This window comes from Pelecanus crispus, chromosome Z (assembly GCF_030463565.1).
Source record: "Pelecanus crispus isolate bPelCri1 chromosome Z, bPelCri1.pri, whole genome shotgun sequence".
Classification (NCBI taxonomy): Eukaryota; Metazoa; Chordata; class Aves; order Pelecaniformes; family Pelecanidae; genus Pelecanus; species Pelecanus crispus.
The window spans coordinates 83954941-83970876 of NC_134676.1; the positions used below are offsets into that span (position 1 = coordinate 83954941).

The 15936-nt window shown below is 52.1% G+C and overlaps 1 protein-coding gene across 4 annotated transcripts; it reads left to right on the forward strand.

Annotated features, from left to right (window-relative positions):
* The first annotated feature begins 2680 nt into the window (after positions 1–2680).
* NR2F1 (nuclear receptor subfamily 2 group F member 1) lies at positions 2681–12038 on the forward strand. Of its 4 annotated transcripts, none has more exons than XM_075726184.1 (4): positions 2681–2770; positions 2879–3131; positions 6181–6708; positions 11758–12038. In XM_075726184.1, exons 1-4 carry the CDS (start codon positions 2681–2683, stop codon positions 12036–12038), a joined length of 1152 nt encoding a protein of 383 aa, XP_075582299.1. The 4 variants fall into 4 exon arrangements, with proteins under 4 accessions (XP_075582299.1, XP_075582300.1, XP_075582298.1 ...); XM_075726185.1 differs by having other exon boundaries at positions 2681–2766; positions 2908–3131; XM_075726183.1 differs by having other exon boundaries at positions 2681–3131.
* Positions 12039–15936: the final 3898 nt, after the last annotated feature.

Here is a 15936-nt window from a genome sequence, read left to right on the forward strand (position 1 = left end):
CCCCCGGCGTGGCTTTTTGCGATTGGGAAGGGAGAGAGAAATCCTGGTTTAAGGGGGGCGGGGGGGGGGGGGGGGAGGAACGGGGGAAAAAAACCCCCACCACACCAACTTTTCACGGGGAGCTCACATCGTTCGCTTTTAATTCCCCCTTTCCGCCTATCGCAATGCATCCTCCTCTGTCGATGTGTGTGCCGGGCTGTGTGTGAGAGGGGGAGAGAGGGAGAGACCGTAGACGACCCATACTAATCAGGTCTCAAAGTAAATAGCAGCGCAGGGCGATCTCAATGTAAATTGTGCTTGTCAGAAGAATCCCCTCTCCCTCCCTCCCTCTACCCTCCCTCCCTTACTCCCCCCCCGCCTCCCTTCCCCATCCCAGTCAGTAGGTAGCGGAGAATTTAAAAAAAAAAAAAAAAGAGAGAGAGGAAAAAAAAAAAAAAAAGCGCTGGGGGGGTAACCAATGGAGTGAAGGAGGCTTGGCTAACCTTAGCCTCCCATTTTCTCTCCCCCCAATTCAGGGCTCTGACCAGTCAGTCGCCTTTGATTATCAGTTGCCAGCAGCCCTTCTCTTGGCTCCTTGACACGAGCTCCATATAAGGCAGCGATCTCCATAGAAACGTGTCAGTTTCAATAGTAGTGTCAAAGTTCACTATATACAGACATTCGCGCAGATCCCCCTTTCGGAAACATTGCTCTGCTAGGCTTCCCGTTTAAACGCATTCATTTTTTGGGTCTCTCTCTCTCTCCCCCCCCTTCCCCCCCCTCTCTCTCCCCCCTTTCTTGCATATTCTATTAGTTGTGTGCTTCCCCCCCCCCCTTCATCTCCCTCTTCTCCTTCCTTTTCTTCTTTTTTCCACCCTTCCTCCTTGTGTCTTTCGCTTCATTCCTGCAGGAGAAGAGAAGAAGAGAGAGGTGAAACTAAAAAAAAAAAAAATCTCGGAGAGAAAGAAAAAAGGGGGAAAAGCAGAGAGAGAGAGAGACGGGGGGGGGGAAGCCCGGAGAGAGAGAGAGAGAACGCGTTCACATCTTAATACCGTTATTATTGTGACCATTCTTGCCTATTTTTTTATTTTGGGGGAGGGCTTCGCTTCTGGCTGATCAGTTTTTACCCGAAATACTTTTTTTAGGCAAACAAACAACAACAACAAAAAAAAAGAACCTTTTTGGGGGCGATTTCCACCGATTTTTTTTTTCCTTCCTCGCAACCAGCATCGTGCGCTCTCACAGGAGAAGAAGAAGAAGGAAGGGGCAAGAAAGAGGAAAAGAAGAGGATTTATTTACCCGACCTACTTTGGATCTCTCTTTTTCCTGCGCGTGTCATTATTATTCCCGTTCTCTATTTTTACACTTCGCCGTGAATTCGTCTCCTCTGCGAATTTAGTCACATCCGATTTTTTTTTTTTTTTGCGATTTTTTTTTTTTTTTTTTTAAAAGGGGGAGAGAGCGAGAGAGAGCGCGCGAGCGAGAGAGACAGAGAGCGAGAGAGAGCAGCTCGGGAGAGAAAGAGCAGCGACCGGCAACCTCCTCCTCCTCCTCCTCCTCCTCCTCCTCCTCCGCCGCCGCGACAGGAGATCAAACTGCCTCAGCTCCCCGCCCGCCTCCGCCGCGCTCCCCGGCTCCGCCGCCCTGCATGGCTGACGGCGCCCTGCCCTGGACCTGGCCCCCGGACACCTCCATGCCCTGATCGCCGGCCGACGGCTCCTCTCCTCTCCGCTCCTCTCCGCTCCTCTCCACCGCCTCCCCGAGAGCCCGCACCGGCACCGGCGGCTGCAGCGGCAGCGGGAGCAGCCTCGGCGGGAGCGGCGGCGGCCGGGCCCCGGCGGCGGCGAGCGGCGACCTCCTCCTCCTCTTCCTTCCCCTCCTCCTCCTCCTCCTCCTCCTCCTCCTCCTCCTCCTCCTCCCTCTCCTCCTCCTCCTCGGCGGCGCGGCGGCTTCCTCTATGCCTGCACATCCTCGGCGCCCGTAGCGCCCGGACCGCGCGTGTGCCCGGTGCCCGTGCGTGTGTGTGTGTGCGTGTGCGCGAGTGGGGAAGCCGCGCAGCCGGGCGTCTTCCGCGCGTGTCTGCCTGCCTCTGCGTGTCCGGCGTGTTTACTCTCCTGAATGCCTCTCCCGACAGCCTTGTTTGCCGTTTCTGATTTTGCAACTTGAAGTGGCGGCGGCGGCGGCGGCGGCGGCGGGGGGGGGGGGAAGAAGAAGAAGAAGGAGGAGGAGGAGGAGGGCGAGGAGAGAGGCGGCGAGAGCCGGGGAGAGCGGGAGCCGAAGGGGGGGAAGCGGCTAGGCGGGGGGGGGTGGGTTTGGAGAGGGGGGGGGAGCGCAGGGAAAAGGGAAGGGAGGAAGAGGAAAGGGGGGGGGGAAAAGAGAGAGAGGAGAGAGGGGGAGAAAATCCTCCGTCGCCCCCTCCCCCTCCCTAAAGGAGAGGGAAAAAAAAAAAAAAAAGGAGAGAAATTAGCGAGAGGAGGGGGGCTCGCGGCGAAAAATAAATAAAATAAAGAAAACGGCAGGAGCGGCTCCAGCCGGCAGCAGGGCAGCGGCGGCAGCCGAGGCAGGCGGCAGGCAGGGTCCCCTCGCTCCCCGCTCGCCCCCGGCGCCCGGCCGGCCGCCTCCCCCCCGCCTCCCCCCGCCTCTCTCCCCGGCAGCCCGCAGCGAGCCGCGCCGCTCCCCAGCACTTTTTTGGGCCCGAGATATGGCAATGGTAGTTAGCAGCTGGCGAGATCCGCAGGAAGACGTGGCCGGGGGCACCCCGAGCGGCCCCAACCCCGCCGCGGCGCAGCCGGCCCGGGAGCAGCCGCCCCAGCAGCAGGGGGGCTCGGCCGCCCCGCACACCCCGCAGACCCCCAGCCAGCCGGGACCCCCCTCCACGCCGGGCACGGCCGGGGACAAGGGAGCGGGCCAGCAAGGCTCGGGGCAGAGCCAGCAGCACATCGAGTGCGTGGTGTGCGGGGACAAGTCCAGCGGCAAGCACTACGGCCAGTTCACCTGCGAGGGCTGCAAAAGTTTCTTCAAGAGGAGCGTCCGCAGGAACTTAACTTACACATGCCGCGCCAACAGGAACTGTCCCATCGACCAGCACCACCGCAACCAGTGCCAGTACTGCCGCCTCAAGAAGTGCCTCAAAGTGGGCATGAGGCGGGAAGGTGAATATTTCTTCCCTACTATGCTATCGCTCCCTCTCCCCGCGGCTCCGCGGGCGTGCGTGTGGCCAGGGCTCCCCCCCCCTCCCCGCGTGCCTGCCCGTGTATAGGCGCACCTCGCTGCATAGACATATATATACACGCGCGCACACGCGCGGCGGGCGCGTATATATATATATATATATATCTCCCCCTTCTCCCTACACACGTATTTACGGCTCTCCGCGGCGATCGAGGTCTACTCCGCGTCTCCATGCACATGTCAATCTCCCCCTCTGCCTGCACTCCCATCTGGCAGCTTTGCGCCAGGTTTTGTTGTTGTTGTCGGCGGTGGTTGGTGCTGTTTTCTTTTGGCTTTTTTTTTTTTCGGTTTGTGCCTCTCCTTGCCCTCCTCCCGCTCCTCCCCAACCCCCCCTTCCCCGGCACCGCCGCGCTCGCCCCTTCCCCGCTCATTGTGCCGAGAATTTATTTATTATTATCATTATTATTATTATTATTATTATTATTATTGTTGTTGTTATTACGATCGCTCGCTAAATATTTATCATTTAGCCGCTATCTCCGCTCCCGCCCGCGCGTGTGCGTGTACGTGTGCGTGTGTTTGGATGTGGTTTTGTCTATTGTTGGCATGAGACCGGGGGGTGGGGGGAGATACATCTCTCCCGTACAAGATGTGCTTCCATTCAGCTTCCTTCCCCCCACCCCCCCTTTCCGCCCCATCATTTCTTTTTAAAACCGCAACACTTCTCAGTAGATCCATTTCCCAGCCTCTTTTTTTTTTTCCCCCCGAAAGAAAGATGAAGGACGAGTAAGTAGGGAAGAAAAGAGGAAAGGGGGCGAAAAAAAGATGAAGGGGGGGGGGGGGGGGAGAGGAAGGGGATGGTAAAAAAAAAAAACACAAGAGGGGGAAATGTGCTACTGTATCTCTGCTTCCCTGTGCTTCCCGGTGCCCCGGAGTGTGCTTCTGTGCGAGATTTGGCCTTGTTTTCACTCCATGCGTTCAAAGGAAAGTTTGTGGCTGAACCGGGTTTCTGTACTTCTGTCATTTCTCTTTTTTTTTTTTTTCAAGCACGCTGCTCATTTTATTTCTTCATCAAACTCCACCCTCTCCTTAAAGCCTGCATACAAATCGCGATTTATAACCTATTTACCGGTCCTTCTCATTTTAGCAGAATCCGCAGCCTGCATCTGGCAGCGGGCTCCTCACCATTTCCAACTGCTCTGCTATTTTTTTTTCCTCCTCCTTTCCAAGAGTCGCTGTGGTTTTCCTTGCGTTCAGGCTCATTCTCGCGTAGGAAGATTTCCTGCCCTCCTTTCTCCTTAAAATGTATTTTCTCGGTTTACAGTTAAAGTTTACCCTGTGACTGTCGTTAAAGATGTCTGAGAGTCACATCAGCGAAACAGTCAATTTTGCGGAGCGGGGATTACTACTGCCTTAATTTGTTTTAAAATTATATTTTATATGCCACGAGAAAAGGAAGGAAGCTGCTCCAGATCTGAAAGAGCTCGCAAATATGACGACTTCATTGGTAGCTTCAGGGGCTGTTGGTAGGCGTCGGGGGGAGGTGGGGGGGGGGGAAGGGGGAAAAAAAAGGAAGGAGGAGAAAAAAAAAAAGTTAGAATTGTGCTCGCAGTTAATTGAAAAATAACTGCCAAGTTTACAAGCAGATTGAAGAGGGAGAGGTGGGCTGGAGGGCAGCAGGAGAAAGGTCCGGCCCGGGAGGCGAGGAGGGCTCGGTGGGGAAGAAAAGAGAAAAGTTGAGAAAAAATGTGGCACGCCGGCAAGATGAGTGATCTGCGTGTGCGTGCGTGTGCCAGCGAACGTGTGCGTGTCTGTGTGTGCAGGGAACGAGCCCGAGTAGCCGTATCTTCCCCTGAAGTTACCTTTGTTTACATGGCATGCGGCTGCAAACGCTGGCACTGGTGGAGTAAAACACACGCACCCGCACACACACACTAAAAAAAAAAAAAAACCCAACTTTGGTCAGCTTTCGGGACTCGAGGCATGCTTACGCTCTGTGTGGAGATGGTTAATGAATCCAGTGTTTTTGCAGTTGCAAGCTTGTGCATTCACTGTGCAACGCTGACTGCAGGCTTTTGCAGTGGCAACAGCGCACCAAAGATATTAATTACACCGTCCCCTTTTTTTTCCACGAATGTTTGGCTATTGTAAGTTCGGAGCTTTTTGTTTTATTTCCCCCCTTCCCTTGATAATATTTAATCTTTCTCTTCCTTTTAACAGGGAGAACTTTGCTGGGCGGGGGAGGGTGGGGGGTTCTCTATGGAAAGCTGTTTCTGTGTAATAAAGTTAGCAGTGGGGAGCTGGGGGGGCTGCGACCTGTTCCAGCCTGAAGGGTAATGGCGCGGCGTTTTTGAAGAACACGGACGCGTTTATTTTTATGAATTATTTAATTTTATTTCATTTTTAAAAAGCCACACAGCAGTTCACTTGTATATCTCAGTGCTACCAGGGCAATCGGCTGGGATCCACAACAGAGCTTGGCTATATTTTTTAACAGCTGGCTGTGATTTTTAACCCCACTTTCTCACCACCCGGAGGATTTCTTTAATTTTTTTTTTTTTTTTAACGTGCGGGGCTGCCTTTTGTTGCGAGAGGGGAGGAGGGCCGGGGGGGGTGGGGGGGAGGTGTGCGGATTTGTCTTGTTTGCCTTGGCTTTTTTTTTTTTTTTTCTTTTTCCTTGCCTTCTTTCTTTTTAATCTGTGTTTATTTTGTGAAGCCTGTCTGCATCGGGGGGCTGCCTGGGGCGGGGGGGGGGGGGGTGCGGGGGGTTCGCTTGGCTGGGGCTGCCTGAGCAGGGTCCGGGTCCGAGGGTCCGATGCTGGGCTGGGGCGGGGAGGGGGGGGCGATGCAGGTCGGCTGCAGCTGCCCGGCTCCGCATGCCTCTGTCTGTCCGTGCCTGTGCGTGTGCCGGGGGCGAGGCGGGGGGAAGAAGCCCGGCATTGTCTCCGGCTGGCTGGCAGCGCCGCCGGGGCGATGCCTGCGAGCCTCCTGGATGCACATTTCCTCTCCTTCTCTCCTTCTTTTTGTCAGCGGTTCAGCGAGGAAGGATGCCGCCCACCCAGCCCAACCCCGGCCAGTACGCCCTGACCAACGGGGACCCCCTGAACGGCCACTGCTATCTTTCGGGATACATCTCCCTGCTGCTGCGGGCCGAGCCCTACCCCACCTCCCGCTACGGCAGCCAGTGCATGCAACCCAACAACATCATGGGCATCGAGAACATCTGCGAGCTGGCCGCCCGCCTGCTCTTCAGCGCCGTCGAGTGGGCCCGCAACATCCCCTTCTTCCCCGACCTGCAGATCACCGACCAGGTGGCCTTGCTGCGGCTCACCTGGAGCGAGCTCTTCGTCCTCAACGCTGCCCAATGCTCCATGCCCCTCCATGTGGCCCCGCTCCTGGCCGCCGCCGGCCTCCACGCCTCCCCCATGTCGGCCGACCGCGTCGTCGCCTTCATGGACCACATCCGCATCTTCCAGGAGCAGGTGGAGAAGCTGAAGGCGCTGCACGTCGATTCGGCCGAGTACAGCTGCCTGAAAGCCATCGTCCTCTTCACCTCAGGTGAGGAGGGGGCGGGCGGGGAGTGAAGGGAGGGGGGGGAGCGCCGTGCAACAGCAGCAACAACAAAAAAATGAGCAAGCAACCGGAAAAAAAACCGACCCCCAGCGCCGGAGGGAAAATTGGGGGGGGGGAGGGGGGGGAGAATGAAAATTTACATTTTAAAAAATTATTTAATTTTTTTTCCCCCCAAGAAAAGAGGCGGAAGGGCCGAGGTAGTGTTGCGCCCGAGGTGGTACGCACCAGCCCAGGGATCGACCTACCCCCCTCAGCCCCACCGATGTTGGCATTTTACCCACCGATGTTAATTTTAAACATCGATGGCATTTTAAACGCCACCACCCACCCACCCCACCCCCCAAAAAAAACCCCACAACAACTAAAAAAAAAAATAAAATATCAAATTAAGTGGAGGCGGTGGAAACATGCATGTTAACAATTTTTCCCTCTGATAGATGGTTCGAATTAACTAGCGGGAAAGTGCATTAGCGTCGCCTTTGAAGTGCTCTGGTCGTAGCCTGTAAGAATATAATACGTCTTCTATTATTGTAACCTGCGAGGGAGAAATTTATAAACATCAAAGGCGGGCGATGCGGAGGAAATATAGGAAAAGGAAACAAGGCGAGATAAGAGGCCCGGCAGTGTCATTTTTTAATTATTATTCTAATTATCGTCACGATGGGGGCTAATTGCCACTTTTTCTGCTTGTTTGTTTTTCTTTTCCCTTTTTTTTTTTTTTTTTTTTTTTTGTCGTGTCCCCCCCCCCACCCTCCCCGGCCTCCTCTCGCCCCCCTCCCCTAACCCCTTACTCCTCTCTTGTCCCGGTTTCTCCCCCACTTTTCCAAACCAGTCCTCCCGGTTAGCGATAACGACACAGCTCCGATAAATCTGGCTTAAAACTAGGCCGGGGCAAAATTAAAAGCATTCCTGAACAAAGATGGCAAATCGTTCAAAGGCCTTGTTTAACAGTAAGCAGTTTATAATCCATCAATATTTGTTGCCTTTCATGCATGAAAAATAGTATTTACATTGTATTAAAATGACTCCTAAATTTGCACAATATTGTAATGTAGCAAATGTAGTATTAATATCGATTTGAACATCAGATAATTTATTTAGACAGGAGTATCTAATTTGTATGCAGGGTGGTCGGAGACGTGTACTGTGACTGCCCCCTTTTACTTCCAGTGCAAATGCAGTCTCGCAGCGTTGGAGGGAATATTTCTTTGCAAAGGATAAAGCACAGATCTTAAAACAAATGGAAGATTTACTGAATAGCCAGCTCGACATTTTAATGTATTTTATCTTAATAAGTCTTCTTGATGGAAACATGTTTTTCAAAAGTGACAAAGAGACCTGCCGGCATTTATCAGGCAGATTTAACTCTGCAGCCTGCCTGCAAGACTCCCAGACTTTCCCTTCCCATTAATTTCAGGGTGCTCATCAATATATGGGGACGCTCGGGAAGAACTCCTCTTTTTTTTTTTTTTTTTTCGCCAGACCCAACTTTCAGACATCCTTCCCAAGCGAGGAGGGCTGGCCTGTGCCTCGGCCCTTCTGCCCGCCGAAGGCCCCGGGCAGACGATTGCCCCAGATGGGGACATATTTGGGGGGGATTTTTTTTTTTCTCCCTCCTTTTCTCTCTTTCTCTTCTTAGCCCCCTCTTCCCCCACCTCCCCCCTTCCCCAAACCATCAACCTTGGCTAGAAACACGGTTCGTGGCTTTAGGGGAGCCCTTCATTTGCATACATTAGGAACAAACCTAATAATCAAACGTTTGCGAGGGGAGAAGCCCCTTCCCACGATGGAGCGGAGCGCGAATGGGGCTGAGGAAGGGAACAATAATATTATTTTGGAGTAGGATCGCATGGGGCATCGCAGAAAATGGAAATACAGCTGTCAGGAGTAATCTACCCCTTACCCCCATCCGCACATTTCCACTTTTCACTAAACTTGTTTTGATTGCTTAGCCAGAGGGGAATTCATGGGAAGCCTTTCTCAAAGTCATCCAACTTTTAAACAAACTTTGACTGATGGAAAAGACATTTTTTAGGCATATTGTCCTAAGTCCTTCGCTAAGGACTAAGTATTTAAAGCTGGCATGGGTTTCTCCTGTTGTGGTTTTTACATTCGGGCTCCGGATCGCATGTATTTAATCCGTAAAATTCTGGACAGCGTCCAACGACTGGGTCGTGACCCAAAACCTGCTCCTTTCTTGCCTACTTTTTTTTTTCTTTTTCCTGCCCCCTCCCTTCTTCTTCCCCCTCCCCACCCCCCCCGAACTTTAGAGTTATTAATTTCTGCACCTACCTTTTCCTCGTCATAAATAAACGTTTCCAGGAAGGGACCAAGCCAGATAACATAAATCCAATAAATCTATTTGCAGCGCAATAAGAACTTTGATTTCTAGTTAGGTGCCAGCTGATTACATCTATATTTTCTGAACACTAAACTCTTCTGAACGCGTAACATGAAATACATTCCCACCACTACAAAGGGGAAGGCTGGAGTGTGCTGAACAGTAATGGTTATTTATTTACATAATTTCTTTTCCATAGACTGCAGGAAGAAATATAGAGCTTTCCCTTATTGACACACTGCCATATTAAAAAAAAAAAAAATAAAAAAAAAGAAAAAAAAGAAAAGAAAGTGAGGCGCGTGCAGGATTTTCACATTAGCCCACTTTCTGAGAGGGAATAATAATTCATCTCCAGTAAACACGGATTGCATTATTTCTCCCATGGATTGCACCTCTCCGGGCGCCACAGTCTAATCGAGCGCTGCACCCCGTAATTACGATAATTTTTTAATCCCGTTCTGAGGGGAGGGTGAAGCCTTCCCGCCGCTACCCTGAAGGATGCGGAATAAAACCCGAGGAAAGGCATATGCCAGGCCGTTTAAAATAATTAATTCAAGTTCAATAGATATCACCGGCATGAGAAAACCCTGGGCGTTTGGAGGTCTAAGGCAAAAGCCAAGGGGTATTTTTCCAAGCCCCCCCACCTAAGCCTGCCACCCTTCCAGCCAGCAGCTTCCCTCTAAACATATCCCAGCGACCTGCAGCTATAGGTGCACTGACCGCAAACACCTGATAAATATTTTACTGACCTTAAGGGTATGACATATGGGGCATAAAGAAAAAGAAAAAAAAGCCCTGCTAGGGTGTCAGCAAGACCCTTTCATATTGCATTGTTTGGAAGTTGAATAGGATCCTAATGCATAATGGGCAGATAATGCATGTAAAATAGCGAGATATATGTAAATATGGAGTGTGATTTGTGGCAATCAACATATGAACAGGCCTGTGTTTTTGATATATATTGCAAACAAGAACAGGCCCGGGCTTTTGATAGATATATATGTTGCAAGCCGCTGCTTTTGATGTTGCAAAATAACGTTGCATTAAAGGTACAGTATGGATTAGCAGAGCAGCCTGGCTCGGATAATTGTATATCTGAGGGATGCCAAGTCCGCAGCTCAGGTCAAAGGTTCTCCTCCTCAGAAGTTCCTGAATTATGGCTTGTTTTATTTGTATTTTTGCTCGAGGCCATAGTATTGTAGATGAAGGTGCTCAGAAATCTTTGTAAAGCCAGTTCTTGATATGGGAAGACTTAAACTTCAAAAATGCAGTTGTGACAGATTTTTTTTTTTTTGGGGGGGGGGGGGTGGTGCAGGGGGAAGGGCTTGGAATAATTTGTTTTGTCTTTCCAGGGTCATAATTCTACATTCACAATTTTGTAATGTCCTTTTTGGGGGAGCCATTAACATGCATTTATTCATATACGGATCTATATATTAGCAAAGTCTGGCTTTGATCTGTGTGAAACCTCACTGCCAGCTGACTAGCCTCCCTCTGATCCTGATGGTTTGGTTTGGGTTTTTTGTTTTTGTTTTTTAAATAGTTATTATTAATCTCCGAAACAACGTGGACGGTTTCCACCACCCAGGCATACCCACCACTTTTCCACCGCTGTAGTTCCCTTTGCAAGTCCTTCAACACGCAGCCCGGTGCACAGCCACCCCCTGTTTGGGGTTACGTGTTCAGGGAGACAGGGTGTGCGAACGCACACACGCACCTAGATGCCTCTCCGCCCGCATCTACGCACACGTGGAGTAACGCCTATAGGTGCAGATGCATGGATGCGAAGGGGTTCTGCTCTGGGATTAGTAGGCGTTTGGCCCCAGGTCGCATCATTCTGCAAGGTGTCCGGGGGAGGTTGCTGGCCGTATATAGGTGCCACAGGGACCTATAGGGCGGGGGTGCCTCGGGCCAGCTTTAGGCAAGGCTCTCCCGCTCGCAGCACCCCCAGCTTTGTGTCGCAGAGCCGCCGGCTCCGCGCTAAGACCGCACTAACCCAGCCCTTCTCCGCCGCGTTTTTGGCACAGCCCGCAACAACCTGTCCGGTTTGCGGTGGCCGGCGGCGGGGGCGGGGGCAGAGGGGACCCCCCGCACCCCGGCATCCCCCGGCCGGCCCCCTCCTGCCCGCCGCGGCCGGCCCCCGCCGCCGCCTCCCCCCGCAGCGCAGCCGTGTCGACAGCCCCCCCGGCTCCCTCCGCCGGTGCGCGCCTCTGCTTTTTACCTTTTTAATTATTATTTTCCCCAGTACCACCCCCCTCCCGGTGTCATTTGGCGGGGGTCGGTGCCGGTTTGCAGCAGCCCGCCGAGGGGCTCCCCTCGGCCGGGGCCAGCGGAGTGGGGTGGGTGGGCGGGCTGTGCGTGGAGGGGCGTGTGATGGGGACACGGGTGGGGTGGGGGTGTGGGCACCCCCACCGCGCGCCCCGTGGAAATACCCACGGGGGGCGGGGGGGCGACGAGGCGCGGGCAGGTCGCGTTGTTTATTCGGCGGCGGCGCGGCGTGGGGCGGGATGTGGCGGGATGGGGGTGCGCCTTTGGGGGTGCCCCCCCATCCCGGCGGCGCTTCCCCATGCGCTGCCCCGCCACTAACCATCTCCCCCCCCTTCCTCCTCCTCCCCCTTCCCCCTCCTCCTCCGCTCCCTCCCCCGCCGCCGCCGTTCCGCGGCTGCCTCCGCGGGCGCGGTGCGGCCGGGCAGACGCCTGCGGCCTTTCGGATGCGGCGCACATCGAGAGCTTGCAGGAGAAGTCCCAGTGCGCGCTGGAGGAGTACGTGCGGAGCCAGTACCCCAACCAGCCCAGCCGCTTCGGGAAGCTGCTGCTGCGGCTGCCCTCGCTGCGCACCGTCTCCTCCTCCGTCATCGAGCAGCTCTTCTTCGTCCGCTTGGTAGGTAAAACCCCCATCGAAACCCTCATCAGGGATATGCTACTGTCGGGGAGCAGCTTCAACTGGCCTTACATGTCCATCCAGTGCTCCTAGAGCCCGGCCCGCACCCCCGGCGGAGAGGCGGCGGAGCGGCGGAGGCGGGAGCGCTCGCACCGAGGGGCAGTCGGGGTGCGGGGGGGGCCCGGGAGGCGGACACTGAACAAAAGAAAGGGCCGAGTAAGGAGCAGAGGTGTGGCCGTGGTGGGGAGAAGGACGGACCTCGCGTCCGTGGAGGTTGTGGTGTTTCGCTTGGTTTGTTCTTCTTTTTTTTTTTTTTTTTGGCCTTTTTCGATTTTTTTTTTTTCGGAGAGGAGGAAAATAATAATAATAATAATAAATAATAATAATAAAAGCTGCAAAAAAGCAAAAAAAAAATTAAAAATAAAAAAACAAAAAAATATGAGTATTGAGGGGATATTAATCAAACCTGAAGGGGATACTGGATCTTCCAGGATTTATTGTGGACTGTTGTTGATATATGCTGTACAGTAACAAACAAAAACAAAACGCGTCGAAACGGAACTGAACCTTGTGTAGAATGAAAAACAGACAAGCAAACAAACAAACAAAGAAAAAAAAAATTCCACGCGCAAACACTTACCACGAGCATTGTTACTCATTTTGTAAAATATTAGTCTTTATTTTCATTTTTTGTAAAACTTAAAACATCATATGCGCATAAAGGAAAAAAAAAAAAAGAAACGAGAATTAGGGGAAAATAACATTTTCCAAATAATTATAAAAAAAAATTGTCCTGTGTCTATGTATCTATATCTGTTTTGTATTTTTTTCTGGTTCCAAACCAGGTTTCCTGTGATTCTATACTAATAATTTTTGATATAACCCTTTGCTTCTTATAATGAGTGCGATATATGTTGTCGAAGCTGTTCTTCAAGAATTAAAATTGAAGTGAGAATTTAAACAAAAATAAAAGAATTTAGCAAAAAAAATCAACTTATCACCCCACAACCCACGAGTCTTGTTGCTTGAAACATGCCAACAGTTCACCAAAAAAAAAAAAAAACCACCCCAACAAAAAACCCAACCAAACAACAACAACAACAAAAACCCCAACAACAACAACAACAAATATCTCCCTGGACTTTTAACTCCTCTACTGGTGTTAAAAGGGAGAACTTAAAAAAATACTTGCGAGGGGTCACCAAGTTGTGTAAACCACGTGATGTTCCAAAACGGACTTGCCTGTGTAAGTTTAGGGCTGAGCTGTCAAGGCCTAGGAAGAGGGAGTGGGAGGTGTGGCGTGATGCCGTAGGCAACCTCGCCTCACCGGGACTGCAGGGCAGACCCTCCACCAAGGCTGGCGGGCCCGCCACACTGGCCTACCCTCTTTGGAAACACGTTTTCCCACCAGCTGGAGCTTCTGCCAAGTTCACACCTTGCTGCTTGCTCTTAGACACCACAGGCGTGGATTGAAGTCACCCACTGTATGCCACTGCCGATGCGCGGGCAGCGGGAGGCATACTGTAGCCATGACTCCTGCTTGTTGCAGGCATGGTGGCTTTCTGCTCTCAGGGGCTTGGGGTGGGGTTTTTCTTTTGCTTCTTTTCTCTTCGTTTCCACCCCAAGGACTCGCAGACCCCAGCATGTGCTCTGGCACATACGCCTTGCACTTGCCGTCAGGCGAAATGTCCCTCTCCCTCTTCCTCCTGACTCCAGTCGCTGCGCGTGGAGCGTATTCCCAGCCCATTAATATAGAAATCCAACTGGATGCTTGCTTGTTGGGTGGCGAGCCAGGGTGTTTTGTGCATGCTTGTGTGCCACAGCCATGCACGAATCATGGGCTGTGGCTCCCTGATGCCGTGCCTGTCCACTGCAGGGGCCTGAGCCCTGTGCCAAAAGCCACGCTTCAATTCAGCTCGTCCTTTTTCACACAGAAAATTAAAAATCATTTCTGTAATGGAGCTCCTTTGAAGGTAAAGGCTTCACAATGCTTCTAGCTGGTGGTGCAGATCTCTGTAACAGCTTTCAGCGCATTAATGTTTTATAGGACCTGAGACGGAGCTGTAAGAACACATACTACCAAGGGAGCTCTTTCTTAACGTATTAATAAAGCTGGATCTTTAAAAATAACATTCCCCCCCTCACGCAGACACCTCCTGTGCCCTCCAAACAAGCCTGGATGAGGCAGACTGTTCAGTTTGTGGAGTCATAGGCAATGTTTTCCTTTTAATTTGCTGTCCTCCATACTCTCCTTCTCTCCCTCTCCCTCTTTCTCCTTTTTTTTTTTTTTTTTTTTTTTTTTTTGCATTAACAAGATCCTTCAATCCAACCCGCTTGGGGTTTTTAATATTCTAGGCGCAGCAGATCCGAGGCGAGAGCAGCTCTATACAGTAGGCACTTATAGCTGGATAATCAACATTGCGGGCAGATCCTCTATGGGGGTAGAGCCCATTTCAGGATGGAGAAGCGGCCTGTATTCATAGGTGCTGTGTGGGGGAAACGGATGATTTCAGACCTGGGCATACAAGGATGGGAATTAGACAGACAGACAGACACCCTCCTTTTTCTCACTCACATGGACGCTGCATAGGCGACAGCTTTGTTCCTCACCCTGCTCTCTTTCCCTGGGCAGAGGGGGTCCAGCAGCCCCTCCAGGCCGCCAGTGGGGAGCGAGTGGGGATGCTCAGCCCCAGGAGGTGCTGAAAGTGTTGCTTTTTGGTGGGATGGGTGACTGGGCACCCAGCTGGATTAGCAGTTAAAAGCAGGAACAAACAAGCAAGCAAACAAAAAAAAAAAAAAAAAAAGAAAAAAAAAAAGAAAAAACAAAAAACCACAAAACAGCAAAAAAAACCCAACAAAAAATAAACCAAACAAATGGGGATATCGGAAGAGAAAGACAGGTCTCGGTTTCTTCCAATGAGATGTAAATATATTCATTACAGTGTTATCCCACTGATGAAAACAGATAAACTTTTTCGTAGGTCAGAAACGTATTTTTCAATTAATTTTCATATTTATGAATAATAATAACCCACCAATTGCCAAGAAACTTGCAGGTGTAGAGGAGGTGTACGAGATGCACTTATTTCCATGTATGTGCCTAGAAAGAAGTGTTTCAATCCCTTATTAAACTTTGCTTATAAGACAGTATCGTGTTCTGAAGTGTTAACTACCCCACTCTGCGTTCTGTTGGTGGATGTTTTACCTTTTCCATGCTCTGGCCTCTCGGGCATCCATACGGTGGCTAAAAATATTGTATGATCGCATCACCAAGTGCTGTTTGCTGGGGGGAAAGAAAAGGAAAAAAGGAAAAAAAAACCCAAAAACCAAGTGAATGTGGAGAGGGGCTGGGGTCCGCCCGCAAGTTTCTGCTGACTTGTTCATAACCTACACTATACCAGTTTGAAACCAACTCCAGCTACATTTCTCCTGCCTTGCTGTCGCCGGGGGCCCGGCCGCTGCCCCCGGGGACTCCGCGGCCCCCCCAAACCTCCTCGGGGGGTGCTCCGCAGGGCACCTCCCCCCACCCCTCCATCCCTCCCTGCCGCGCAGGGCTCCGCGACCCCTCCGTGCTCACCAAGCGCTGCGGGAGCGCTTCAAGGCGGGGGAGGGAAGTGGGGGGGAAGGGGGAGGATTTGGGGAGGGGGCGACCCTCCCCGCTCGGGGCACGGCAGATACAAAGCCCCCACACACACACCTCTTAGCTGCTGGCTAACTAGGTTGCCTCCTCCCACCGCCCAATTAGGCCTTTTCTATATATTCAATCGAATAAATATTTGGAAATGCTGCTAAGTGGTAGGTTGAACCCGAGATGAGGGCGGGGGGACTGGGGGGCTGCTGCCGGCAGTGTCAGCGCCGGGGCGGGGGTCGCCCCCCCCCCCCCCCCGCACCTCCTCCGGCTGCCCGGCTCGGGGTGGGGGGCGGGGGTTGCGGCTGACAATTTCCCGTGTTTTTTTGTCACACCCCCACCCCGGGGGGGCTACTGTTTGGG